The following is a 23,939-nucleotide window of genomic DNA, read 5'->3' as shown; positions in this document are numbered from 1 at the left end:
ATTATATGTATGACTCAATGAGAGGTCTATTGTTATATATACGTCACGAATTTCTTGTGTATTTTTAGATTTGATGATGTATTATTGCCTCATTGCAAGTTCTTATAATCACTCTGATTCTTATTTCTTGTATATACATGTATATATGCGAAAGAAATTTGATAAATGATCTCGTCATTTTCTCAGTTAAACGTCTAGTACTTTATATGTGATCCATTATCCATACAAGAAACGATACCATTACTTTTAGCAAATTGAAGGTGTTATATCTTTTTTATTTAAAAAGCCTCTTAAGATTTTTATTTTTCCGGTTATTACACCTCCAAATTTCCACAGCTATAATGTCAAATTGTAATTATTTGTCCCAAGATGAAGATTTTCACGGGAGGAGAATTAATAATTACGCTATTTCGGCCCAGAGGACCATGAAGCCCCTTGGGTTGTTGACATTAACACTATTAAGCTAGTGCGTTTACCAACCCAAACCTTCTGTTTGGTCAACAGTGTCTAAATTGAACCTATCGTGAATGGAGGAAAAAGAAAAAAGGATTTATCAGAAACCTGCCGGTTTGGCGTATTCTCAGTTTAATAGATTGTATTTGTGTATTTTTAAATACCTCCCCTGGTGTTAGTATATCTTTCCTTGATACCCCTAATTTAGAAAAAACAATAATTTGTATACTGAAAATAAAATATTGTTGGTTAGTACCAGCATATTTGTCTTAAAAAAATAATTTGTATACTAAAAATAAAAAATTGTTGGTTAGTACCAACACGCTTGTTTTGGTGCCAAGGGATGTGAATACAATGAAAATATCAAATCACCCCTGCTACTTTCCAAAATGACTTTGGTGAATGAAACAAACAAAAGATTTAAGTCAAATATCAGAGAACCAAAAGGAAGTTGTTTTGCACTAGCCTAATTGCTATGTTTTCTGCATCAAATTTTGTTCAATCTTGGTGAAGATCTTGGTGTCCCTCTTTTATTCAATATAAGAAGAGTGAAAAAAAAAGTTGTTCGTTTTTTACACAAGTGATAGAAATACTTTTCAACTTTAGACACTGTAACACTATACACATCAAAGAAATAAGATAATGAACCATTTCCCATACATGAAGCCAACAAAATTAGTATTTAGTACAGGAGATGCAACCGAATTTTAAATTTTATTTCTCAAGGGCTACAAGTGATACAAATGAGTACACAAATCAACCATCTCTAGCTTAACAAAAAGATGATGCGAATGCATAAACATGCAAAAAGTCTACGAATAGTATACATGGTAACTATGACTAAGTAAAATAACAATTCTGATTGATAATACCACCAGCAACAGGACCTTCATACCTTCTCTTTATTAATCACTAGTTGGTATGCTATAGCTCAGCCAAGTGTCAAATGAACGGCGATCAAACTCTCAAGCCTCTGTATACCCTCCATAAGTTATCTCCAACTACATCAAGGACTGCAATTATTTTAAGCAATAGAAAAATAATCGTGATACAATGAATAACATATAGAGCATGCACCTGCTTTATACATATCCAAGAGACTGAATATAGGTACATGGAGCTTGATTTGCAGAATGATCTATCAAGAAAGCCTCAATGCAAAATCTTCATCCCTATTCCAAACAAAACCGGGCATATCGGTCCTCCGCCCAGCGACAATCCTATATATGTAAAGCTTCTCAACAAGGAGCTCCGGCCTTGAATCTGGGGTTCCTTCTCTTCAATAACTTGAACATTCAGCGTGATTATCCAAAGACACTACAATTTTCATTTATAACTCAAACAAGTAAGACGGGACTTATCTAAAGACACTGCAATTTTGGACATTGGCTAACAAGCTTGATTAGGTCAGGACTTTGTATAGTGGCATAGCTCAGATTCAAGGTTGTTAGGCCAGAGTAAACGGAATTGACAGATCACACTATTTGAGACCATAATCAGGTTGCATCTACGACTAATTTTCCAAAATTATACCAATCTCTAATCCAGTACATTGCTAATCAATATTCCTGATTAATACGAGCAGCAATGACTATATAAAAAATTATCTCCAGCCAACCAGGTATGTCAGAAGCCAAATCTATAGTAAAGAAGGTTTGGTAGATCTCTTAAAAAATAATCTCATCTTTAATTTAATAAAAACTAGCATGAATCATGTTCAATAATCAGAATCAGTACCTTAAACAAATAAAAAAAATTCAGAGCCATTTTCAATCAGTCACACGGCAACATAACAAACAACAAGTCATTTTCAATCAATCACAAGCGAACATGCATTTGCAACAATCATTCACCTACAACTAACATTAATCGATGGAAAAAAATTTAAGCAACAGAAATACTCTCAAAAAATTTTTGAGAACCATTATTCTTTTTTTTTTTTAATCAAATCTCCTTACAAAACTGACATGCCCGGAAATAATCTTATTCATACCTCATTCGCGGCTCGAAAACACTGGGATTGTTTGTGGGTCGACGGCGAAAGTCAATGGTCGGTATTCTTCCACATCGCTGGCGTGAATCAGTCGTCTCTGGTATTGCCGTCTTGGGATTCAGTGTCATGGTCTCCCTTTCGTAAGCAAGTTTTTTAATCAAAGCATTAGAGAGAAGATGAAAGGGATGTTGCGTTTCATGGCTTCAAGTCGAATGGAGGAAAGAGATGACCATTTTTCCTTTTCTTTTTTTGTGGGCGTTAATGTGTGCTGGGTAAATCTTCTGTTTTTTTACCCAATGGACATTTACAAAGTTGAGACCAATTTCAGAACACAACTTAAAAATTAGGTAATTTTTAGAGAACTCCCCTAAGGTTTCGTGTATTAACAGTCTCATAGAAAGTATTCACGTAATTATAGGGAGCTCTTTGACATTAGTATACCATTTCGTATATTATTAATATATGAGAGTAAATTAGTAGTTTCATAAATAAAAATAAAAATAAAATCCAAAGTTGCATCGATGACCCATATTTAGGCACTGATAATCAATTTATTGCCCACAATGCAAATTATCTTCAATTTATCTAAGATGAATGAAAACTCCATTTTCTCTCTCATTAAATGGAACAACCATTTTCAAGCTTGAAAAGCTCTGAAGAAACTTTTGTAACTATAAAATCCCAGCTGCCTTCAAGTAATTTTAAGCTGAGTATGAACATGACAAGCTGCAATGGTGGCAAAAGGGTGTCGCCAAGCGAATTTCGTCGGCGGCTACCGTCTAAGATTACTAGAATTGGAACCTAAAAAAGGTTAGTTTCCCAAAAAAAAAAAAAAAAACTTGCATGTTGGACTCAATGTTTTTTATTTCTTTTTATTGTTGTGATGATGAAGAATGATAAAAATGTGTTGAAGAAGATGCCAAATCAGTTATATTGAACAAAAAAGAAATTGGTTTTTTTTTTTTTCTATTTTAGTTGATTTCAAACTTAAATGAATTGAAATCTTTGATTTATTAACTTGTTATTTTAGATTCAAAAGGTTGGTTTGGTGGTGTTGTGGTCTGGGGATGATAATTGATTTTTGTTTGTCATGAAATTGACATGGCAGGTACCATTACCCATTGATCCAGGCTTTTACTGTGGCAATAGCATTCATTCTTATGCTCTGGTCTGCCTTCTTCATATGGCTTGTGGCCTGAAAAAAGAAGACTCGTTTCTTTTCTTCCTTGGCTTCAATTGAAACGACTAAGGAATATTTTTCTAATTCCAACATTTGAATATTATAAATTCCTAACTTTACAATTACTTTCGTAATGAATGAACCATTGTTCATTTACTATCATTGAATTTGAAGCTAACACTGCCAGAAAGTAAAGCAAGCATCATGATTCATAAATCACTCATTATCTTTCTAATAGCTATGGGGAAGGAGTATCTTAGCCATGTCAATTCAATTTCCTGTTTGTTCTTATATTTCATTAGCAGGTGTGCGTCTGTGATTCTATTGTGCGGGTTGTGTATTTTGAATGCTTTGAAGAGTGAATCATGGTTTATTGTCTTATTGAAGTAGTTTACTAATGGTGATATTTTAATTTGACGACGGCTGTATTTATAGCCACTGCTGCTGTAAATATTCTATACGTTGACAATTTTGTTGATTTTCTTAATTTATATTTTACTTTTTTTTTTATATATTATGTAAATGTCAATGATTTGTTTTCCATGATTATTATAGACTTTTTAGTGCTCCAGTGTGGTGTTTACTATTTAACTTCAAATTGTTGCACTCATTTTTGTAGCCAAGGGCATTTTTGACTTTTTATCAGTCCACTAACAGTCAAGTAAACTGTGTACTAATGCCAGCGGAGGTTCTTATAATTACATGAATACTTTCTATGAGACTTTTAATACACCGAACTTCAGGGGAGGTCCCGAAAAATTACCCCTTGAAAATTTCAAGTTTACTTGAATTTTTTTATCATTAATGTGTACTTTTACGATTTTATCCTCACCAACTTAATTTATACGAAGTGGTAAACTAAAAGGTATTTGAGAATACGCGAATACAATCTATCAAACTAAAAACATGCTAAATCTCAGTGGAGGTTTGTGATAATTAACCAATGGAAAAAACATGTAAATGAGAAACCCAACTTACGAAAACGCTAGATTGAGCAGGCTTTATTGCGAGAAATGTACCTAAAATAATATTTCTGTATGTGTACCCAGAAAATATATAAAGGAACGACCTATATAATATTTTTGTTGAAATGCTATACTCTATGATTACAGAATGCCTGAGGTCTATAGAAGATTCAAGTCATTCCTCAGGTGCAGCATTCGAAATAAGGCCATTTTCCTTGTGAACTGTGCATTACTTCTATTGAAAATCTACATAATGAGAGCTCTCCCGTTACATTTTTCGTTGTTCTGCATGTGCTTTACTTTAATGTGTTGCCACATGAACAAGTACATTGCAACATATGTACCATCAATTTTGCCATATCATATTCCCTAATATTATATAATACAGATGATTTTGAAATTATAATAACAACAATGGGGTCAAGCACATTTTGTGTCTTGAAGATTTGCGAGAGCTCCATCCTACAAAGTTAATATATTATTATTATTATTATTGATGATGATGACATTGTTCTTATTATTATTATTTGAGAGATGGTAGAATAAAGTTGTTCATTTTGAAGTTTAACAGTGCAAAATAAGAAAAACAAGAAAAAGTTTTTTTTTTGTTATTTTAGGTTTCTAAAAATATTTTTGCTCCGTTTGTTCTGTTTTCTTTGCTGGGATTTGAGACAAAAAAAAATCTCAAATAATATAATATTCATCAATTGGTTGGAGAGATAATATAATTAATTCACTTAGATCTTGAAGAATTACCAAGCACTCAATTAATAACACATTATTTAGGATTAAATTTGAGAGAAAAAATTTAGAATGTCTATATTTACTCTAATTTAATTGAAAATAAGCCTATCACTGGATGATCAATTATAGTTTGCTTAATACTAAAATGTCACCCGTAAATTTGTTCTGGATTTGTAACTGATTTATTTTAATTCTTCAACTCGACAAAGGGTCATACATCTTGTTCTTGTACACTTAAAAAGTCACGAAGATCAAAACCAAATATGTCGTTACATTTGCTTGAAAAAAAATTTTAGGCAATACGTTCTCGTGTTTAAGCGATATTTTTAAAGGGTTATGATAGTAGTGGGGCACTAATGCACTTCATAAATATCAGATGGATTGTTGAAAAAAATTAAAAAATATTTGTATATTTTTTTAATATTTTTTATAATGGCTAAAAGATCAGATAGTCGACGGATAATTTTTTATCATTTTTTTTATCTTCATCATGTTTGAAAGACATCCTCTTTGGATGTTAAGGTAAAAATAACAATTTTATCCTTACGACGTCAGCAAAATTGTAACAGAATTAAGATGACAGTGAACAATTGGAACACTTTGTAAATTTTAGGTGGATTTCTACAAAGAAAAAAGTTTTTGTGTATTTTTTAAAACGTCCAAAAGATCACATGGTCGGTGGATAATTGCTTATTTATTATTAACAATAAAAATTTTGCAATATTAATTGTTACAATTATTATTATTATTATTATTATTATTATTATTATTATTATATGACAAGTGTTATAATAAATTATAATAATTATAATAAAAAATAAAATGCATATTAGTAACTTGTAACAACTCATCGTAATTTTAAGATAAAGCAAATACATCAATAATAATATAATTTATTCTGATTCTAATTTTCTAATTTAAATAAATAAATTAGTCTGATTGTCATCCCATATTTTGATTTCAACTCATTCCATTCCAATCCATTCATATTTTAATCTATTTCGATGATTAATTGATAACGGGGCCGTCAGTATATCAACTACCCCGAGTAACGCCTGAAAGACACTGAGGCAAGGGCCTCAAACTCACGTTTAGCGTTGGTGTCCAGTTTCTTTAGCATTTTAAATTCATAAACGAAATTACAGTGGTTCTTCATCCATTGGCCATTCCACTTGTTAATTATAATAGACCTTACAACAATTTATACGAATACGGGCAATCGTTCACGCGCAACTATTTTAATCGAAAATATAATATGGCTCCATAAACAATGATTATCTCTTGACAGTTGTTCTGCACCCCCTGTTTTAATTGAAAAAGACTTGATGATTATTTAATTGGAAATTGTTTTTTTTTTTTTGGCTCTGCTTGGTTTAGTAATTTGTCTTTTATATTTGACTGACTCGACAAAGAGTTGTTGACCTCGTTTTGATACACTTAAATTACAGAGATGGAAACCAGATCTGTCATACATTAGTTGGCCATAAAAATAATCAAATCACTTTCGCTTTTCACTTATTTTCATGGAGAAAAATGCTAAAGAAACTGGGAGAATGCTAAATTCATTTAGGTAGACTTAGTGAAGGAAAATTCAAAGGTGGAAAGTGTACAGAGAGAGGAAGCGCGTGTTTAGAGAGAGAGGTCTCAAATATATAAGTTGGATTTCTCATAAAAGGTAGTAAGATTTCTATAATTCTATTTCTATTTATGCTGAATTTCATGGGAACAAGGTTAATTTAGAGATTTGTGTACTTTATTTATAGTTAAGTTTTCCAAAAAAGGGGTAAAGTTGCACCTAAGCTAATTTTTATAATTGGTTGGTTATTTCAGAAGCACAAGGGTACCAACAAGGAATTGTAGAGCCGGATACGTGTAGCCTTCATTGTTTTCCTGATTCGGTATGTATATAGTTATATGTATGTGTTATGTTTAGTTTATGTTTAGGTAGATTATGGTTGGTGATGATATTGTTAATAATATGGATGATTTGTTAGATATGAAAATTAAGTTATTGAGGGTGAAACATGAAACCGAATCCGTGACCTGTCACTGCATTTGCTTGAAAAATAATTTTACGAATAATAGGTCCTCGTGTTTCGACAACTTTCATGTGGTTTAGTTACATGTATTCAGAGCATAAATAATTGTTATGACTTTAGAAAATTTTGTTGTTTGTAATTTATATTTGAAATTTTGCAACAATTGTTTGGCTGGAATATTTTTATTTAAGGAAAAGAGTGATCTCATTAATGAGTTGGTTTAGATAACACATATGGAAATAATAAATTGATTCATAACTAAGTCAATTACCTAATTAAAATGTACCTCAATATTTTTTTGGTAATGTTGTATCTTTTATAATAATTTTTGGTAGTTATGTTGTGGAAATAATCACTATGAAGATAATAAGTTAAACATTTAGGAAAATTTACTTTTAGAAGTGCTATTAAAGTAAATGACTAAATTGAATGTAATGTTAGATAAAATTTATTTATACATTTATAAACATATATAAAAAATATTTTTATGTTGTATATATAATAATTGATAACATAAATAAATATTCTATATTATTAATTTTATTTTTATTTTGTTATCTCAATGTAATTGTTAAAATATCTTTAAAGTTAATAATTTTATTCCCTAAATAATAAGGATAATTTTAAAATTTTATAATATATATAAGGTTGTATACAAAATTGTATTAAGTATAAAACTGGCTATCAAAATTAAATTTTGACAAACTATTCCTTTTATTTTTTCCGAAATTTGTTGTAGGATAAGTAATTTTACTAAAGGTGATTTCTAAAAATTTTACCAAATACCAAGATTAGCATTTAATTTTTTAAAATAACTTTTGAGCCTTTAAAAATAATCTCAAACGGACCTATAATATATGTTTGATTTTTTAAAAAAATCTATATTATATGAGACAAAAATATAATTTTTATCATTGAAAAACTAATGACAGTGATCTTTTGAATAATTTAAAAAAAGAAACACAGAGCTCAAGAAAGTGCTGTAATTGGTTGAAGAAGAAGGCTAAAACTTGATGACAAATTTATTATACTATTAGCTCATCTCAATACATTATTAGCTCATGTGTGAGTAAAAGTTGCTGGTTCTTGTTTTAGTAATTTCTCTTTCTATTTGCTTGACTCGGCAAAGAGTCCGTTCACCTCGTACTCATACACTTAAATTACAAACATGGAAACCAGATCTGTCGTTTCGTTAATTGGCCTCATGAATTAATCAATCACACCTTATTAATTTACCATCACTCTTTTCATTCTCTTATTTTTATCTAACCATTTAAAAATAACCATTTAGGATAGGATTTGGATTTAGTACTTAATTATTCTTTTTATTAATTTTGAAAAAATATAATTGATAGTTATTGGATAAAAATATAAAATTAATTATATTATTTTATATACACGTATGACAAAAGGTTAAGAAAATTTTATTTACGTCTGCTCACTCCACAGTCTTATCAGCTCCCCCATTCTCTAAATCATTTCTTATTCTGTACCCATCAGCTTTTTTAGCTCTTTACATTTATTCTTTTTTTTTTTTTTGAAAAGTCTTTACATTTATTCTTAATCTAAATAGAAACCCTTTTCTTGCTTCCTTCTTCTCATTCGAAAAACACTTTGCTTCTTTTTGTTTGTTATTTATTTTTAGCTCCATAACTGCTTGTCGTAACGCTGTCTCTCTGTTTTGACTGTCCTTTAGCCTTCTTCACTTCTACATTGTTGTCAGGATTCAAGATGCTGGAAATCATTGTTACTCTCGTTTTGGAACTTGTAAAATGCTTGGCTCCTCCAACTGAACGCCAACTTGTTTATTTGCGCAAGCGGAACTACAATGCCAACCTTGAGAATCTCAAGGCGGAAATGGAGAAGTTGAAGCTTGAACGTACGAGCATTCAGCGCAGAGTTTCAGAGGCGAAAGAAAAAGGGGAAGAGATTGAAGAGAAGGTTGAGAAGTGGCTGGTTAGTGCGAACAGCATCATTGACCGGGCAGCCAAATTCATTGAAGATGAGGAGTCAACAAATAAGCGCTGTCTCAAGGGCTTGTGTCCTAATTTGAAGACCCGCTATCAGCTTAGCAAGAAAGCAGAGACAGAGGCGAAGGCCCTCGTTGAACTTGGAGAAGAAGTTAAGAAGTTTGAAATCGTTTCCCACCGTACCATTCCGGAGGAAATATGGTTTAAGTCTAACAAAGGTTACGAGGCCTTCGAATCAAGAGTTTCTACTTTGAAGTCTATACAAAATGCATTGACTGATGTGAATGTCAGCATTATTGGAGTGTACGGCATGGGCGGCATTGGAAAGACGACACTGGTGAAGGAGTTTGCTAGGCAAGCCAGGGAAAAGAAGTTGTTTGATCGTGTGGTTTTTTCAGAGGTTTCACAAACTCCAGACATAAAAAAGATTCAAGGGGAAATTGCAGAGAAGTTAGGTCTGGAGTTGTCCAATGAAGCTGAATATAGAAGAGCTAGCAGGCTGTATGAACGATTGAAGAATGAGAATAAGATTCTTGTGATTCTAGATAATATCTGGAAACATCTTGATTTGGAGACGATTGGAATTCCTTTTGGAAATGATCATAAAGGATGTAGACTATTGCTCACAGCAAGAGATAATAATGTACTATTAAGTATGGGCTCCAAAGATAACTTTTTGATTGGCAATCTAAATGAAGAAGAAGCTTGGAGATTGTTTAAGATAATGATTGGTGATGATGTTGACAATTGTAAGTTCAAGTCTATAGCAATTAATGTAGCCCAGGCATGTGGAGGTTTGCCCATTGCCTTGACTACAGTGGCGAGGGCACTGAGAAACAAGACTCTGCATGAATGGAAGAATGCCTTGCGAGAACTCCAAACGCCTTCAATGGTAAACTTCGAAGGTGTGCCTGCAGAGACTTATTCAAGTATTGAGCTGAGTTTCAAGTATCTAAAAGGTGAGCAACTCAAGAAAATTTTTCTGCTCTGTAGTCTAATAGGTAACAGTTTTTGGTTCAGAGACTTGTTTAGATACTCTATGGGTTTGGGCATATTTCAAGGAGTCAACAGGATGGTAGATGCACGAAACAAATTATATGCATTGCTTCATGAACTTAGAGACTGTTGTTTGTTGCTTGAGGGTGATAGTATTGAACAATTTTCTATGCATGATGTTGTCTGCGATGTTGCCATATCAATTGCATGTCGAGAACAACATGTTTTCTCGGTGAGAAGGGAGGTTGTGTGGGAGTGGCCAGATGAGGATGCACTAAAAAAATGCTATGCAATCTCTTTACTATATAGTAGCATTCATGAAGTTTCTGAGGAATTGGAATGTCCGCAACTTGAATTTTTACTTATTCATACCAAAGACTCTTTTGTCGAGGTCAATATTCCTGACAACTTTTTTAAAGGAATGAAAAAGCTTCGAGCTGTAGATTTGACAGGAATGCGACTATTTTCATTGCCATCTTCAATTGGTCTTCTAGCAAATCTTCAAACACTGTGTCTAGAAACAAGCATGTTGGGAGACATAGCCATAATTGGAAAGTTGAAGAATCTAGAAATCCTTAGCTTTACAAGTTCTGATATTGTACGGTTGCCTGACGAACTAGGTCAACTGACTAAGTTAAGGCTGTTAGATTTAACAGGTTGCTTGCAACTAAAATTTATTGTGCCTAATATCTTATCAAGCTTCACTCGATTGGAAGAACTGTATATGGCTAACTGCTCTATTGAATGGGAAGTGAAAAAAGCCAATAGTGAAAGAAGTAATGCCAGCCTCGATGAATTGATGCATTTGCGGCGACTGACTACCTTAGAAATAGATGTTAAAAATGGTAGCATTTTATCAGATGGCTTTTTTTCCAAAAAGCTGGAAAGGTTTGATATATCAATAGGAGATGGATCATTCGACTCTATCAATGTTATTGGGAAGGACTGGTTTCAAAGTCGGCCGCACTTTATGATCAGTAATCATGAGAGCTTAAGAACATTGAAGCTCAAGCTTGATTCTATGGCCATTTGCTCCAAGAAGTTCCAGGGCATCAATAACGTTGAATACTTATGTTTGGATAAGTTGCAAGGAATCAAGAATGTTGTTTTAGAATTGGACACTGAGGGCTTTTCACAATTGAAGCATCTCCATGTTCAAAATAATCCAGACATCCTGTGTATCGTCGATTCAATGGAGAGAGAACCTTGTGTCGCCTTTCCTCTTTTGGAGTCCCTTACTCTTCACAATTTGATCAATACGGAGAGGATATGTATTGATCGCCTCAAAATAGAGTCCTTCAATGAACTCAAAACCATAAAAGTAGAAAATTGTGATGAGTTGAGTAATATCTTCTGGCTCTCTAGTAGTACAAAATGCCTTCCAGGACTTGAGAGGATTGCAGTTATCAATTGCAGCAGCATGGAAGAGATTTTTGCAACTGGAGGAGAAGCTGATGTTGATGTTGATGAGAAGATAGAGTTCGGTCAATTAAGATCTTTGAGTCTGGGAAAGCTTCCAAAGTTTACAAGGTTTTGCCGTGAAGTGAAGAATCCTTCCACGTCACCAAACAGACAAGAGTCACAAGAGGAATTGACAACTAGTTCCAACGAGATCAGTTCGGATACTTCAACTCTGCTTTTCAACGAGAAGGTGCGTAGGCTAATGCATTCTTTTTTTTTTTTTTTCATTGATTCTATCATGCACTCGCATTTGATGCCATATGTGCAAAAAAATTAAATCATTTAGAAAAAGAAAAAAAAAATCTCATGCAATCACAAATTAAGCTCTCAATAAGTGCTTCTCATGTGGATATTGTGGCCCCGTTTGGGATTGAGGTTAAACTCAATAAACTGTCTATTTCATAATTTGACAAAAATAGTGTTTGGTAAGTTTTGTAACAACTGCTTATTTTATAATGTTCTCTATTTTGACAATAGATTTTAAAAGCAGGTAAGAGATTGTTTTTCATAAGCAGCCTATTAAATAATCTACCATATCTTTTTAAAATTCCTATTATAATCTTATTAATATTTTAACAAAGATAATTATGTCATACACTCTAATATGTGAGTCATTAGATATCATATTACCACCACAACTACTATATATTCTCTCTAATATCAAAGTTTTGATCTAGTAAGTTCATTTTTTTTTTATTATACTTGTGTTTTCTATAATAAGATTTAAAAAGACTTGCATGTAATTATATAAATTTTTTTTGAACTATACATGAAAATTAATCATAACTTTAAAAATCAATTTCTAACCATAGCTTTTAACATTCAATCTATTTATATTTTTTGTATAGTCATGGTGTTTATTGCAACAAGTTTAATTTGAAAGTAATACATATTACTTTTTTATTTTATTTGGATTATATACTAGTATAGATTTTTATCATATTTTATGTAACAAATTATTAAGTTTTTTCACTTAATATAATTTACGTGTTTTAAAAAGAAAATGACATATCTAAACATTATTAAACATACTTTAAAAAAATAAAAAGTAATTTAAACTAATGTCTATTTTGGTCATTATACGATAAAATAATAAGTTTATAATAAAATTTACCAAACGCATGTATACTGTTTTTCAAACTCACATCAACTGCAACAACACAATTCACCTAACACCTACCTACTTTTTTAATCAACTACTTATTGCATCCGTACAGCAGAAGCAACTTTTTTAATCTATGACTGTAATACCAAATTGGGCCACACAAGTGCTTTTCATATGGATATTGCATTTTTTTAAAATTCTATCATGCACTTGCATTTGGTGCTATATGTGCAAAAAAAAAAAAATCATTTAGAAAAAGAAAATGAAAAAAAAAATCTCATGCACACTAATTAAGCTCTCAATAACCACTTCTTATATGGATATTGGTCTAAAGACAAAATTTTCTTTAGGTATTGTTGCCAAATTTGGAGGCTTTGGAGCTGAATGCTATTAATGTCGACGAGATTTGGCATTACAATCAACTTCCGGCCATGGTTCCTTGCTTTCAAAGTTTGACACGATTGATAGTGTGGGGCTGTAACAAATTAAAATACATATTTTCAGCTTCTACGATCCAAAGCCTTGAGCAACTCCAACACTTGGAGATACGGTTATGTAAGAGTTTACAAGAAATCATTTCTGAAAACAGAACAGATCAAGTGACCGCTTATTTTGTCTTTCCACGGGTGACCACTCTGAAACTCGACGGTCTACCAGAACTTAGATGTTTATACCCTGGAATGCATACTTCGGAATGGCCAGCACTAAAAAATTTGGTGGCGTGCAATTGTGATAAAATAACGTTCTCCCAGAATGACGAGAATGATCAATTTGGTGTTCCGGCACAACAGCCCCTATTCTCGTTCAAGAAGGTATGAAACCAACTTTTAGATTTTTTATCAGTAGTCTTTGTTGTTTCTTACTCACAGACCAGAAATTTTAATAAATACCTATATATATATATATATTAGTTAGATCATTGAAACTTTGATTACACAATGAATTTTGCAGTCTGGAATTTGGGATCAATGTGCTAAGATAATAATTTGTGCTTGATGATGATCAGATCTTACCCAACTTGGAGGGACTGGCATTAAGTGGAAAAGACATCACGATGATTTTGCAAGACGATTTCCCACAACACCTCTTTGGCAGTCTTAAACAACTACGGGTTGGGGATGATGACTTAGCTTGCTTTCCACTTGATTTACTTGAGAGGTTTCACAATCTGGAATTTCTCTACCTGTCGGATTGTTCGTACGAAGTGGTATTTTCAAATGAAGGATATTTGGAGACACATGCGAGGAAGCTGGCACTCATAAAAAGGTTAAACCTGACCAGACTTAATCATCTGCAGCAACTGTGGAAACACGATTCCAAAGAGCTGGACTTCATTTCTCAACATCTGCAAATTCTAAGAGTATTACACTGCCAAAATCTGTTAAGTCTATTGCCATCATCATCGGTATCTTTTAGGAATCTCACACGCCTGGAAACTTTTGCTTGCAAGAAATTGATGAACTTACTAACATCCTCCAAAGCAAAAAGTCTAGAGCGACTCGTATCATTGAGGATATTTGGATGCCCAGCAATGACAGAGGTCATAATAAGTGACGAAGATGAAACAGCAAATTTAAAAGAAGAGATTGTTTTCAGCAAATTGAGTGCGTTGTCCCTGTTTGATTTAGACAGTCTCACAAGCTTCTCCTCTGGCAATTACGCCTTCAAACTCCCATCTTTGCAAGATTTGTGGGTGATTGGTTGTCCCAAGATGAAGCTTTTCACCAAAGGAGAATTAAGCACGCCTCTGAGACTAAACGTTCGGTACGGACTGAGTGATGACAAACTGCGTTGGTCTAATAATGACCTTAACACAATCATACAACAATTGCATCAAGAAAAGGTACGGGTAATTGTTAGAATATTTGTTATTGATGAGAGAATTTTTTATCACGTTCATATATGAGAATCTTATTAAATTCCTCGAAAATTCATTAATCATTAGTTTTTATTTCAAAATATGAATTTGAATTTAAATTGATGAATGCGAATTATATTTTCAGCTGTTGGAGGGGTCGTCTCGTTACTTGTCACAGTACTGATCTCATACGCGTTTAGTACGGGGCGAGCTGTCAATTTGAAGAATAAGGTCCCAGGTATTTTATTTTTAGAATGAAATCCCTTGAAAATATCATCCAAAGTGACAACATTTTCATGTGGAAAGCCTTCAGATCCTTTTTTTTTTTCTCACCCCTGCTTTAATCGAGGGGTTTGTCAAATTTGGTTTTTAAATGAGAAAACTTTTTATGGGCCATTTCACATTGAGAAATTAGTTTTTTCTAAAGTGATGACCGTAAAAACATATGAATTAATGACCCAATACATTACCACAAAATTAATCTTGGTTAGTTAGGTTATATGAAAATTGTAGAAAATAAATATTTTTTCTAGTTCATGCTCAATGTCGTGCTCTATAATTGCAGAATTCCCAAGTTATGAAGAAGATTGAGGACACTCCTCTGTGTTTGCAGCATCAGGAATAAGAGCTACTTTTCTGTGAAACTTGTGCTCCGTCCTTTGAAGTTAAGTTTACATGCTGAGGGTATTCACTTTAACGTATTACTAATGCAGCTTTGAAGGTGTTATATTAACCCTCCGCCATGTTTCTTTCATTTGACTATATTAAGTTCAAAAACGATTTATCAATTTACCATTGGTGTGTACTGCTTCTTGTAATATATGCAATAAATTTCCAGTTTATTTTGACATTTTGAATATAAATTCTTTTGAATTTTCAGTCAAAGGTTTGGTAGTTGTTCTGATTTATCTTCAGTTTCATTTTGTGATCACAGGAACGTTAGGACTTGCATGCATGAACGCACATTAAATCACAGAATTTTTGTCATACATCCATGCAGATGAAATTTTATAAGCAATCTTGTAATTTTCTGTTATTGTTGTCGTTGTCATTATTCTATTGCTGGTACTGTTTGAAATTTCTACCATTTTAGATGTGAAATTTATTATATTAGGTAAGTTGGATTCAATAGTGCAAATCTGTGTTTGGTTTGATAAAAAGGGAGAAAGAAAATTACTTTTGGTTTATAAATAAGGGTAATTTGAGGAGAAAAGTGTGTGTTTAGCTAAATTAATAGAAAAAAATTTAAAAAATTAATTGTAAAAGTAGCAAAAATTTTATGATTATTTTTGTAAATTCCCTATAATGTTTGCATAACATTATATAACGAGTTCATGAATAAAGAAACGGGACGAAATCCAACAAGGCAATAATTGAAGTTTATTTTTGCCTCTGGCATACAAACAGTTACTGTTGGAGCCACATGGCCTATGACGACTTATCCACTAAACCCAAATGGCTAACCACGTACATCAGCGATTGTCCAGGTCAAATCATTCTCAAAAATCCAATGACAAACTTCGATCCGTCCTGGACTTGAACCTAAAGTCAAGAAAGCTTCATGAGTTGCGCTCCAAGAAGAAGTATCCAAGTGACAGATGGCGACGCCGTGATTGATTTTGGCCATGGTTTTAGGTTCCAAAATATCAGCTTCATAAACCCGGACTTCTGGCACAGAGTGGCAGTAGTAAAGCAAATATGGGTACAGGCTTTGATGGCATGAGACAGATTTGGTGACTTCACCGCCGTTGATCCCCTTGACCGTTCCGATCATGATATCTTGCTTTGACCCCTTAGCGTTCTCAGTTGTATGGAGTGCCACGTTGTTTCCAAGTACCGACGTGGCAAAGTCAATCATGTCCTCTGCTGAGCCAACGCACCGTTTGGTCTCGCCCTTGCTTGGTGCCCGCTCGCAATCGCTCAAGGCATCCTTAATTATACTCTCCATTGTGGAATTATCACTCGCATGAAATATTTCCTTCAGTTGGTTCAGTTTGGAGCTCGTAAAAGGCAAGTTGGAAACAATAGAGCGGGGCAGAAGCGACCTTCGAGGCATTCTATCTCTAATGTCAGGCATGGGCATCAAAGTTCCGTTCTTGAGCATGGACTCGCGGAAGAACTTGCCCGGCTCCACCCACCTATTTACCGAACTGCCACTACTAGGCTTGGGAACGGGGGTTCCCTCAGTGTAGTTGGCAAAAGTTACGCCGGATTTGGCATAATCTTTGAACTTGGTATAAGCTGATCCGTAAGTCTTGAAATCAATTTGATTTTGATGTCCTTTCGCATTCTGTCCGTAACGTGTGAAATCGTGGGGACGTGCAGACATAGATGTTCCGTAAGCTGCAAAATTAGACAAATTTCTAATTTTTTTATCAATAAGAAATTCTATTGCTGGTACTGTTTGAAATTTCTAGCATTTTAGATGTGAAATTTCTAGCATATATCGTGCTGAATACAGGGCTTCTGTTGTCTAAATTTGTTTTATTTTGTTTGCTTCACATCTAGTTTTCAAAACTTTTGAAGAATGCTGAGAGAAGGAACAATTGAGCTAAAGAATCAAACGTAATATTGCTATTAGTTTGTTGATTGCCACCATTGCTGTTCTGTTATTTTAATTTTTGCCCTGTTTGTTCTGTTTCCCTGTTTGCTTCACATCTGTCTTCCCTAACTTAGAAGGCAAGTAATTTGTACTTGAAGATGAATAGCAGTTGCACAAAATGTAGCAGCCACACCAAATAATCAATTTGTTGAGAAATTTTGAAAGCTTCACTTGATAAAAATTTGAAAGTTTTGAAGAGGATTCAGGTCGCTCTTCTGTGCAGCCTCTGGAATAAGAGCTGTGCTACTGTTGAAAAGTTTACATGCTGAGGGGCACTGTTCCATCTTCATTGTTCTCCTTATGCTTTACTTCATCTTCACCGTGTCAGTACAAGGTTAAGGCAGCTACAGTTATGATTTTGGCTGCTTCAAGTTGTTGGGTTTGGTGAACCAAGTTGTGTAAATTTCAATTGCCGACTGAGCTTTTGTCTCTCACTCACCCATCTCAACACACAATCTTCATGTGGCTTTTGCCCGTCAATCCGCTTGCTCCAGCTTGCTGAAATTGTAAAACAACTACTAGTATTATGATCGGTGATCACTGTCAGATCAAACGGTTGAAATTCAATTTAACAGATGCACACACCTTCACGCGTTCCCATGTTTCGACAACAGTGAGAGGACCCTGTTCCTTGACCATGTCAAATACAATCATTGACTATGTCAATAATTGTCTTGAGTTTGCTCCGGTGGAGTTTTGAGCTCTATCGGCTTCATCTTTGATTTCGGCTTCGTCGACAAATAATCTCACAATCATTCTACCTTCAAAAAACAACACAGCTCCCATTCTAAATGTATTTTATACACTCTCAAACGCACCGTTTTAATTTTTGTTATAAACTTGACGCCACCAATTTTTTTTTTCTTTTTTTAACAGGCATAGCTTTTCTTTTTAATCCTTTCCTTTTATCTTTTATAGCCATCGTCCATGTTATTAGGAGGAGTCGTTTTCACTATTTTTAAGAAATTTTGATCAAATTAAACTTTTGATCAGAGTTCATAACAAAAATCAAAACAGCCCATGAGATCAAGATTATGATGAATCAAATTGAACTCCCAACACGGTAGTTCATAAAATATGCTTTTCTTCTTCCAAGTAATCTTATCATTTCTCTCATTTTATTCATTCTCCTCTTTTCAAGTCTTCAATCTTAAACTCAGTAAGTATATTACTCAACTGCTTTTTCACTGCAGCTCCAGACATCCGAGAAGGTGCTTGTCCCCACTCTCTACTTTTGTATTTTCGAAACCTATGATTCGTCGGTAAAAATCGACATTACCGACGTGACAAAATTTTCGGCTATATATCAACCAATTAGATCTAGTGTTTTGTTGGCAAACAAGAAATGCTTATTTACCTTTAATACTCCACTCAAACAAATTGGCATATGCTAGAAAGTCACTGATAGTCCATAACAATGCTGCGTGTGAATTGAACATTTGATTACGAGATGTATCATGTATCATTCCAATCATATCATCACCAGCACCCGAGTCATGACCAACTTGTTTCTTGGCTAGATTCCAAAGATGAAGATGGCTCACCATGCAATATCCAGTTTAATACTTTAACCAAAAACCATTTATAATGATATGGTCTCTTGATACTTCCCTTAAAACGAAATATTCGACACTTCTTACAAGGATAATAAATTCTTGCATTACCAACAACATTCTCAAATACAAAATCTATAACTTGGATATCTATTTGCCAAACCAACCCAACTCTTCTCCATTTTCATCTCCTTTTAATGCACTACAAAAATTAGTTAGATAAATCATTTTAGTTCTTCATTTCTGCTAATGACCAAGATATTTTCGAGTGTGCACAGTTTTGCAATATAATTAAAAAAAATCATTATACAATTCCATGGTTAATTTCATTAGAATTTATACATATGAAAGCAAGCAAAGCAACAAGAATCAGAGAAAAAGATTTTCAAGTATATATACCACAATAATTAATGTAAAAAACAGTTTCCAATACCTTCTGTAAAGAAATATCCTCACCCACAGCTGAGAACTTCAGTTGGCTATCAATTATAGATATAAAGCCTGTTACCTAGAAACAAAAATTTAGGTCAGCCAGCTGAAACATATTTATAAACCAACATTGGAGATAGTACTCCATTTATAAACAAAACTACTAGGTCAAAACCAAGTTAACTCAGCAAAACCATAACCAATTACATCCATCCAACTCAGCTCCTTCACTCCCATCAATATGTCCAACACTCCCTTCATATTTACAAAAGGTAAGTGGTCCCATATATCCCTCTCAAGAATGCATAAGTCTCTTCAATCTCAAGTACTTTAAAGTTTTCTTCTACGTTTATAGGAATTTCGGCAGCATCTCCCAATAGTTCTCCAAGCACACGACATAGATATATGAGTGTGTATGTGTTATCTAGTATGCACCCAAAGAAGATGAGAAGTAGCTAGCGAAAAACCCATTTTTACGTGGGAAAAAAACTTCAGCTACTAGCCACCGTAGAAAACTATGCATTCCCAAACAGTTCAAGCCTAGACAATTCAAGAATTATTAATAGACATATGATCCTCGCTATCATCCAAAGATGACACTAATAAAACATGTGTCTATTAATAATTTCTTAAAAGATCTAAGCTTTCAATGCATGTATTTAAAGTTTAAAATTCAATCTGAAATTTAAAAACACATAAATATCATAAATCTCTTCAATTTATTCCTAATACAATATAGCATTATTTCGCATATCATTTCTTAAGCAAATGCATAAAAAATACAAACAATAAATACATTATCTAGCACTGATGCAGATTAAGTTTACTGAACAATAAGTTTTAAGTCATTCATGTTAAAATACTTTTTCCTATTCTTTCAACATATAACTAGTACGTGCACACAATTAATAAATTAAATATAACCTGATTGTGAATCTTGCAAAATCTTCGTATTTGCTTTTTTTTTTGGGGGGGGGGGGGGGGCTGTTGTTGAGCTGCTTGTGAATCTTGCAAATCCTCAGGAAGGCATGTTAAGTCAAGGACAACTTATTATTAGGGTATGAAAGATATAACCTTTTTTTTCCCTTTTCAGAGTAAAAAGAACATTGACAGTGTTAAAAAAATCTAGAGGATTTCAAGCCTCCGGATACTAACAAATCAAGCATATTAGAAAAATTTACTTATAGAGGATATAGGTTATGCTCATTTGTATCTTGCCAGAAGAAATTGATCCAAAGCCTCAGTTTCAATTAGCTTCATTATAGCCAATGATTAGGTGTTTAAAAACCAATGAATATTTTTATAAGAAATTAACAGTATTGTTGAAAGAAAAACCAAACAAAAATAACAAAGCCAATGAACAGATTAACGCTCTTTATGGTCTAATAACTAATCAAACTAAGTTGTGGGTAAAGGAAAATATATTTGTTTGGTCAATAATAAGCTCAACGAGTCACTAATAATCACCTAATCACTATTCCTTATGCTATGCAATGTAATGGCCTGGGTAATGGCAGCAAGGCAGGCAAGAACTAGCTAGCCAGTTATGATAGTTGATTAAGAAACTTGATTATATGTATATTTTTGTTTGCCACATTTAAAGAGAATTTTCCAAAGATGCTAAGATACACCAAATCCCACTATTTCCATACTCATAAAAACAAAAAGCCACGGCAAAATGAATGACTATATAAAATAAAATAGGTCATAGGACATTGAGATTAAGGCAACATGATTTGTATACCATAAAATAACTATATATGCATAGTCAATTATATTTCTGTTAGAACTCTAAAGTTTTCCATTAAATTTTTTTCCCTCTTATGTAAACCATTTAACTAAAACACTTAAGCCAATATTAAAAATCATAGACATACAAGTATTAATAGGCTCGTTCAAGTGAAATGAGCATTATTTATTTAGGTTTTTAAGTCATTTAGAAGTCATTCATGTTAAAAAATTTCTTCATATACTTTCATTATAATTAGTACATACACAATTATTTAAATAAATAAATCTGTTTCAGCTAGTACAGGAAATTAATTAATCAAAGCTAGTAGTTATAGCTAGGATCTGAATTACAGAGTTCAAGAGGAGCATCTGAACAGAATGAAAGTCCTTTATAGAAATGGTAATGTCGCTTTACCATTTAGATATCTTCTAGAAAGTACTTACATCACCCAATTAGGGACCGATATTTAATGACAATAACAATCCAAAAGATTGGGAGGGCCAACTAAAGGAATAAATCACTCAACCAAACCCTTAGGGACAGATAGTTAATGACAATAATAAAAGATCCATTCCTATGCATACGAGCTTAGTCTATTATGTTAAACAGGCACCCTGTTGTTCGATAGTCAGCACAACAAGTGATCAATGAGGTTGTTGCACAGACTGATGACATGGAATTACGGCTCAGCCCAAGTGGTTCTGTGATCTGTAGTAGACAAGCTGAGTAGTGGGATTGGTTAGCTTGATTTGCTGTGAATAGTAGCTTAGTTAACAAGTTTGTTAGATTACTGCATATAAAGCAAGCGAACTCTCTGTGTATTCATACTGTGAAGTAAATCAATCGATTCATTTTCTCTCAAATCTCAATGGTACTTTCTCTATTTAAATTTTAAAATACCTTTAATTAGGATTAATTAGATTTTTCGCTTATTAGGATAAAAGCGAGAAAAAAGCACAACTACAAAATTTGATTGCAAAGTGTAAACGTACAATTTTTTTGGGTAAAACATGGATAGTAAAACATACAATTAAAGAAGGAGATAAAAAGCGTTTATATTTCACCTGATTAGTTTCAGAATTTGAGTGGTCTCACCCCCACCAGCCATTGAATCATTGACATGATCACATGCATTGTTTTTAGAGGCACACAGGAGAGGTCCATTTAGCCCAACTAGCGTGACAAACGTTTTGCTGCACTCGTAGCAGACACTTGTACGACCGATCGTGATGGGTGATTTCTGTTTTGCAACAACTTTCTGAAAAGTTATGAATGATCACCTTCAACTTTTTTGGCATCTTCTCTTCCCTGGCATAAATTATATGTGTTATGAATGAAGCACCCTTCAGAGTTCAAGAGGAGCATCTGAACAGAATGAAAGTCCTTTATAGAAATGGTAATGACACTTTACATCTACATGCTCTTACACCATATGAACTTTCATTTATTCAAGAACATAACACTACTCCAAGCTCTTATTCTACAAGTCAATTCAGTTTGTAGATGCACGCCATTGTAAAAACTTTTGTATTATAATTTCTGAAAATAGAACATAACATTATTAATATAGAATCAGCAATGTATATAACTTATCAGACAATATAACAAGCACTTGGTGAGCATAAAAGATAAACTAAAACAAGTTATCCAGAAAATGAAACTAAAACCCAAGCTCCGCTATTCATTGTAGAAGCTTTAAACATAAAATTAAATTAAATCTAATTGCAAAACATTAGAATGGATGTTGAAATTAAAGCTAAATTCAATAGTAATTCAAATGAATCCATTTGAACTTTGTAAATTCCGCAGAACAAAATTAATTTGAGTGAGCAAACACACCAATGGAACAAGAACACAGGGGCTTCAACTTGTAGGAATAAAAAAAATTGCTGGCGGGACAAAAATTGACAATAACGGCTACAATACGAATTAAACAGAATCAAAATCTATAATTACAAGCTAAGTAAGAGAAGAAACTCATAATCACAAGCTTAACTCAAAAGATGAAGGGCGAATACGATGAAGAAGAAGATGGCCGGTGTTTTACGCCGTTCGCCGGTAACCAGTTAGGTTTACGATGGTGACAGCATTTAAACTCATAATCCAGCGAATAGTTTTCTAACTGGAAATAAATTTAAAATTCTTAAATACTAGTATACCGAACGGCTCTTTACCGTCACGTGGTTAGTAACATATGTGACAGTAGTGTGGCCGTCACATAAAGGGTAACAAAAGCAATTCGCGTTACAAAGTTAGAAGTTAGTGATATACGTAATGGCTGCTTTTGCATTCACATTAGGGGTCACATATGCTCTATTTTGTTGTAGTACATGGTAAATTCTATTTGAAAATTGCTGAGTATTTTAGATTTGTACGAATTCATTTTTCTGTGCTCGTTGGATAATAATATATTATTTAATAAATTAAATTTTTGGGGTAATTTTCACAATATTGTATTATAAATATGTCTCGTTGAAAAGTTTTGAAATCGTTTTGATTGATCATAATTGATATTTCCACAGTTGCAAAAGATGCCAGAGAAAATTTGATTATCTTAAAAAATGAGGGCATGAGATCTAAAATCGACCATACCATAAAATCAAATTTTATCATGTCATCCTTCCCGGTTCAAATTTATGGAAACAATAATCAAATGCATCCATGAACTAGTATATTCCGAGATATGTACCATCAAATTTTTGCTATGTCATACTTATATATATTGAAATTTTATTAACAATTGGGCCAAGCATATGTTGGCACTTGAAGATTTATAAGCTCCATCCTTGAAAAAATAAGGCTTCACTATTCTCAATCTAATTCTGTTTGTTTTAAGTTCTTACTTAAGCTTTCTTACTT

General features: G+C 33.2%; 2 protein-coding genes and 2 long non-coding RNA genes across 4 annotated transcripts; 2 read left to right on the top strand and 2 right to left on the bottom strand.

Annotated features, from left to right (window-relative positions):
• Positions 1-6,843: 6,843 nt before the first annotated feature.
• Positions 6,844-15,849, top strand: LOC127902770 (uncharacterized). Its single transcript, XR_008055346.1, has 3 exons — positions 6,844-7,010; positions 7,166-7,233; positions 15,699-15,849. It is a non-coding gene; the product is annotated as an uncharacterized LOC127902770 (long non-coding RNA).
• LOC127902746 (probable disease resistance protein At4g27220) lies at positions 9,091-15,017 on the top strand. The gene is made up of 4 exons (XM_052442730.1): positions 9,091-11,991; positions 13,257-13,718; positions 13,913-14,749; positions 14,910-15,017. The coding sequence occupies exons 1-4, from the start codon at positions 9,106-9,108 to the stop codon at positions 14,946-14,948; spliced, it is 4,224 nt and encodes a 1,407-aa protein (XP_052298690.1). The 5' UTR covers positions 9,091-9,105; the 3' UTR covers positions 14,949-15,017.
• Positions 15,850-16,223: 374 nt separating the features above from the next.
• Positions 16,224-17,206, bottom strand: LOC127902294 (polygalacturonase 1 beta-like protein 1). Its single transcript, XM_052441149.1, has one exon. It carries the CDS (start codon positions 17,091-17,093, stop codon positions 16,224-16,226), a length of 870 nt encoding a protein of 289 aa, XP_052297109.1. The 5' UTR covers positions 17,094-17,206.
• A 102-nt stretch (positions 17,207-17,308) lies between these two features.
• Positions 17,309-23,341, bottom strand: LOC112497540 (uncharacterized). The gene is made up of 4 exons (XR_008055323.1): positions 23,077-23,341; positions 19,353-19,427; positions 17,952-19,121; positions 17,309-17,864 (listed from the first exon to the last, which is right to left on the bottom strand). It is a non-coding gene; the product is annotated as an uncharacterized LOC112497540 (long non-coding RNA).
• Between the last annotated feature and the right edge of the window lie 598 nt (positions 23,342-23,939).

Source organism: Citrus sinensis, chromosome 5 (assembly GCF_022201045.2).
Source record: "Citrus sinensis cultivar Valencia sweet orange chromosome 5, DVS_A1.0, whole genome shotgun sequence".
NCBI classification, from domain to species: domain Eukaryota; kingdom Viridiplantae; phylum Streptophyta; class Magnoliopsida; order Sapindales; family Rutaceae; genus Citrus; species Citrus sinensis.
This window is presented reverse-complemented; position numbering and strand designations above follow the sequence as displayed.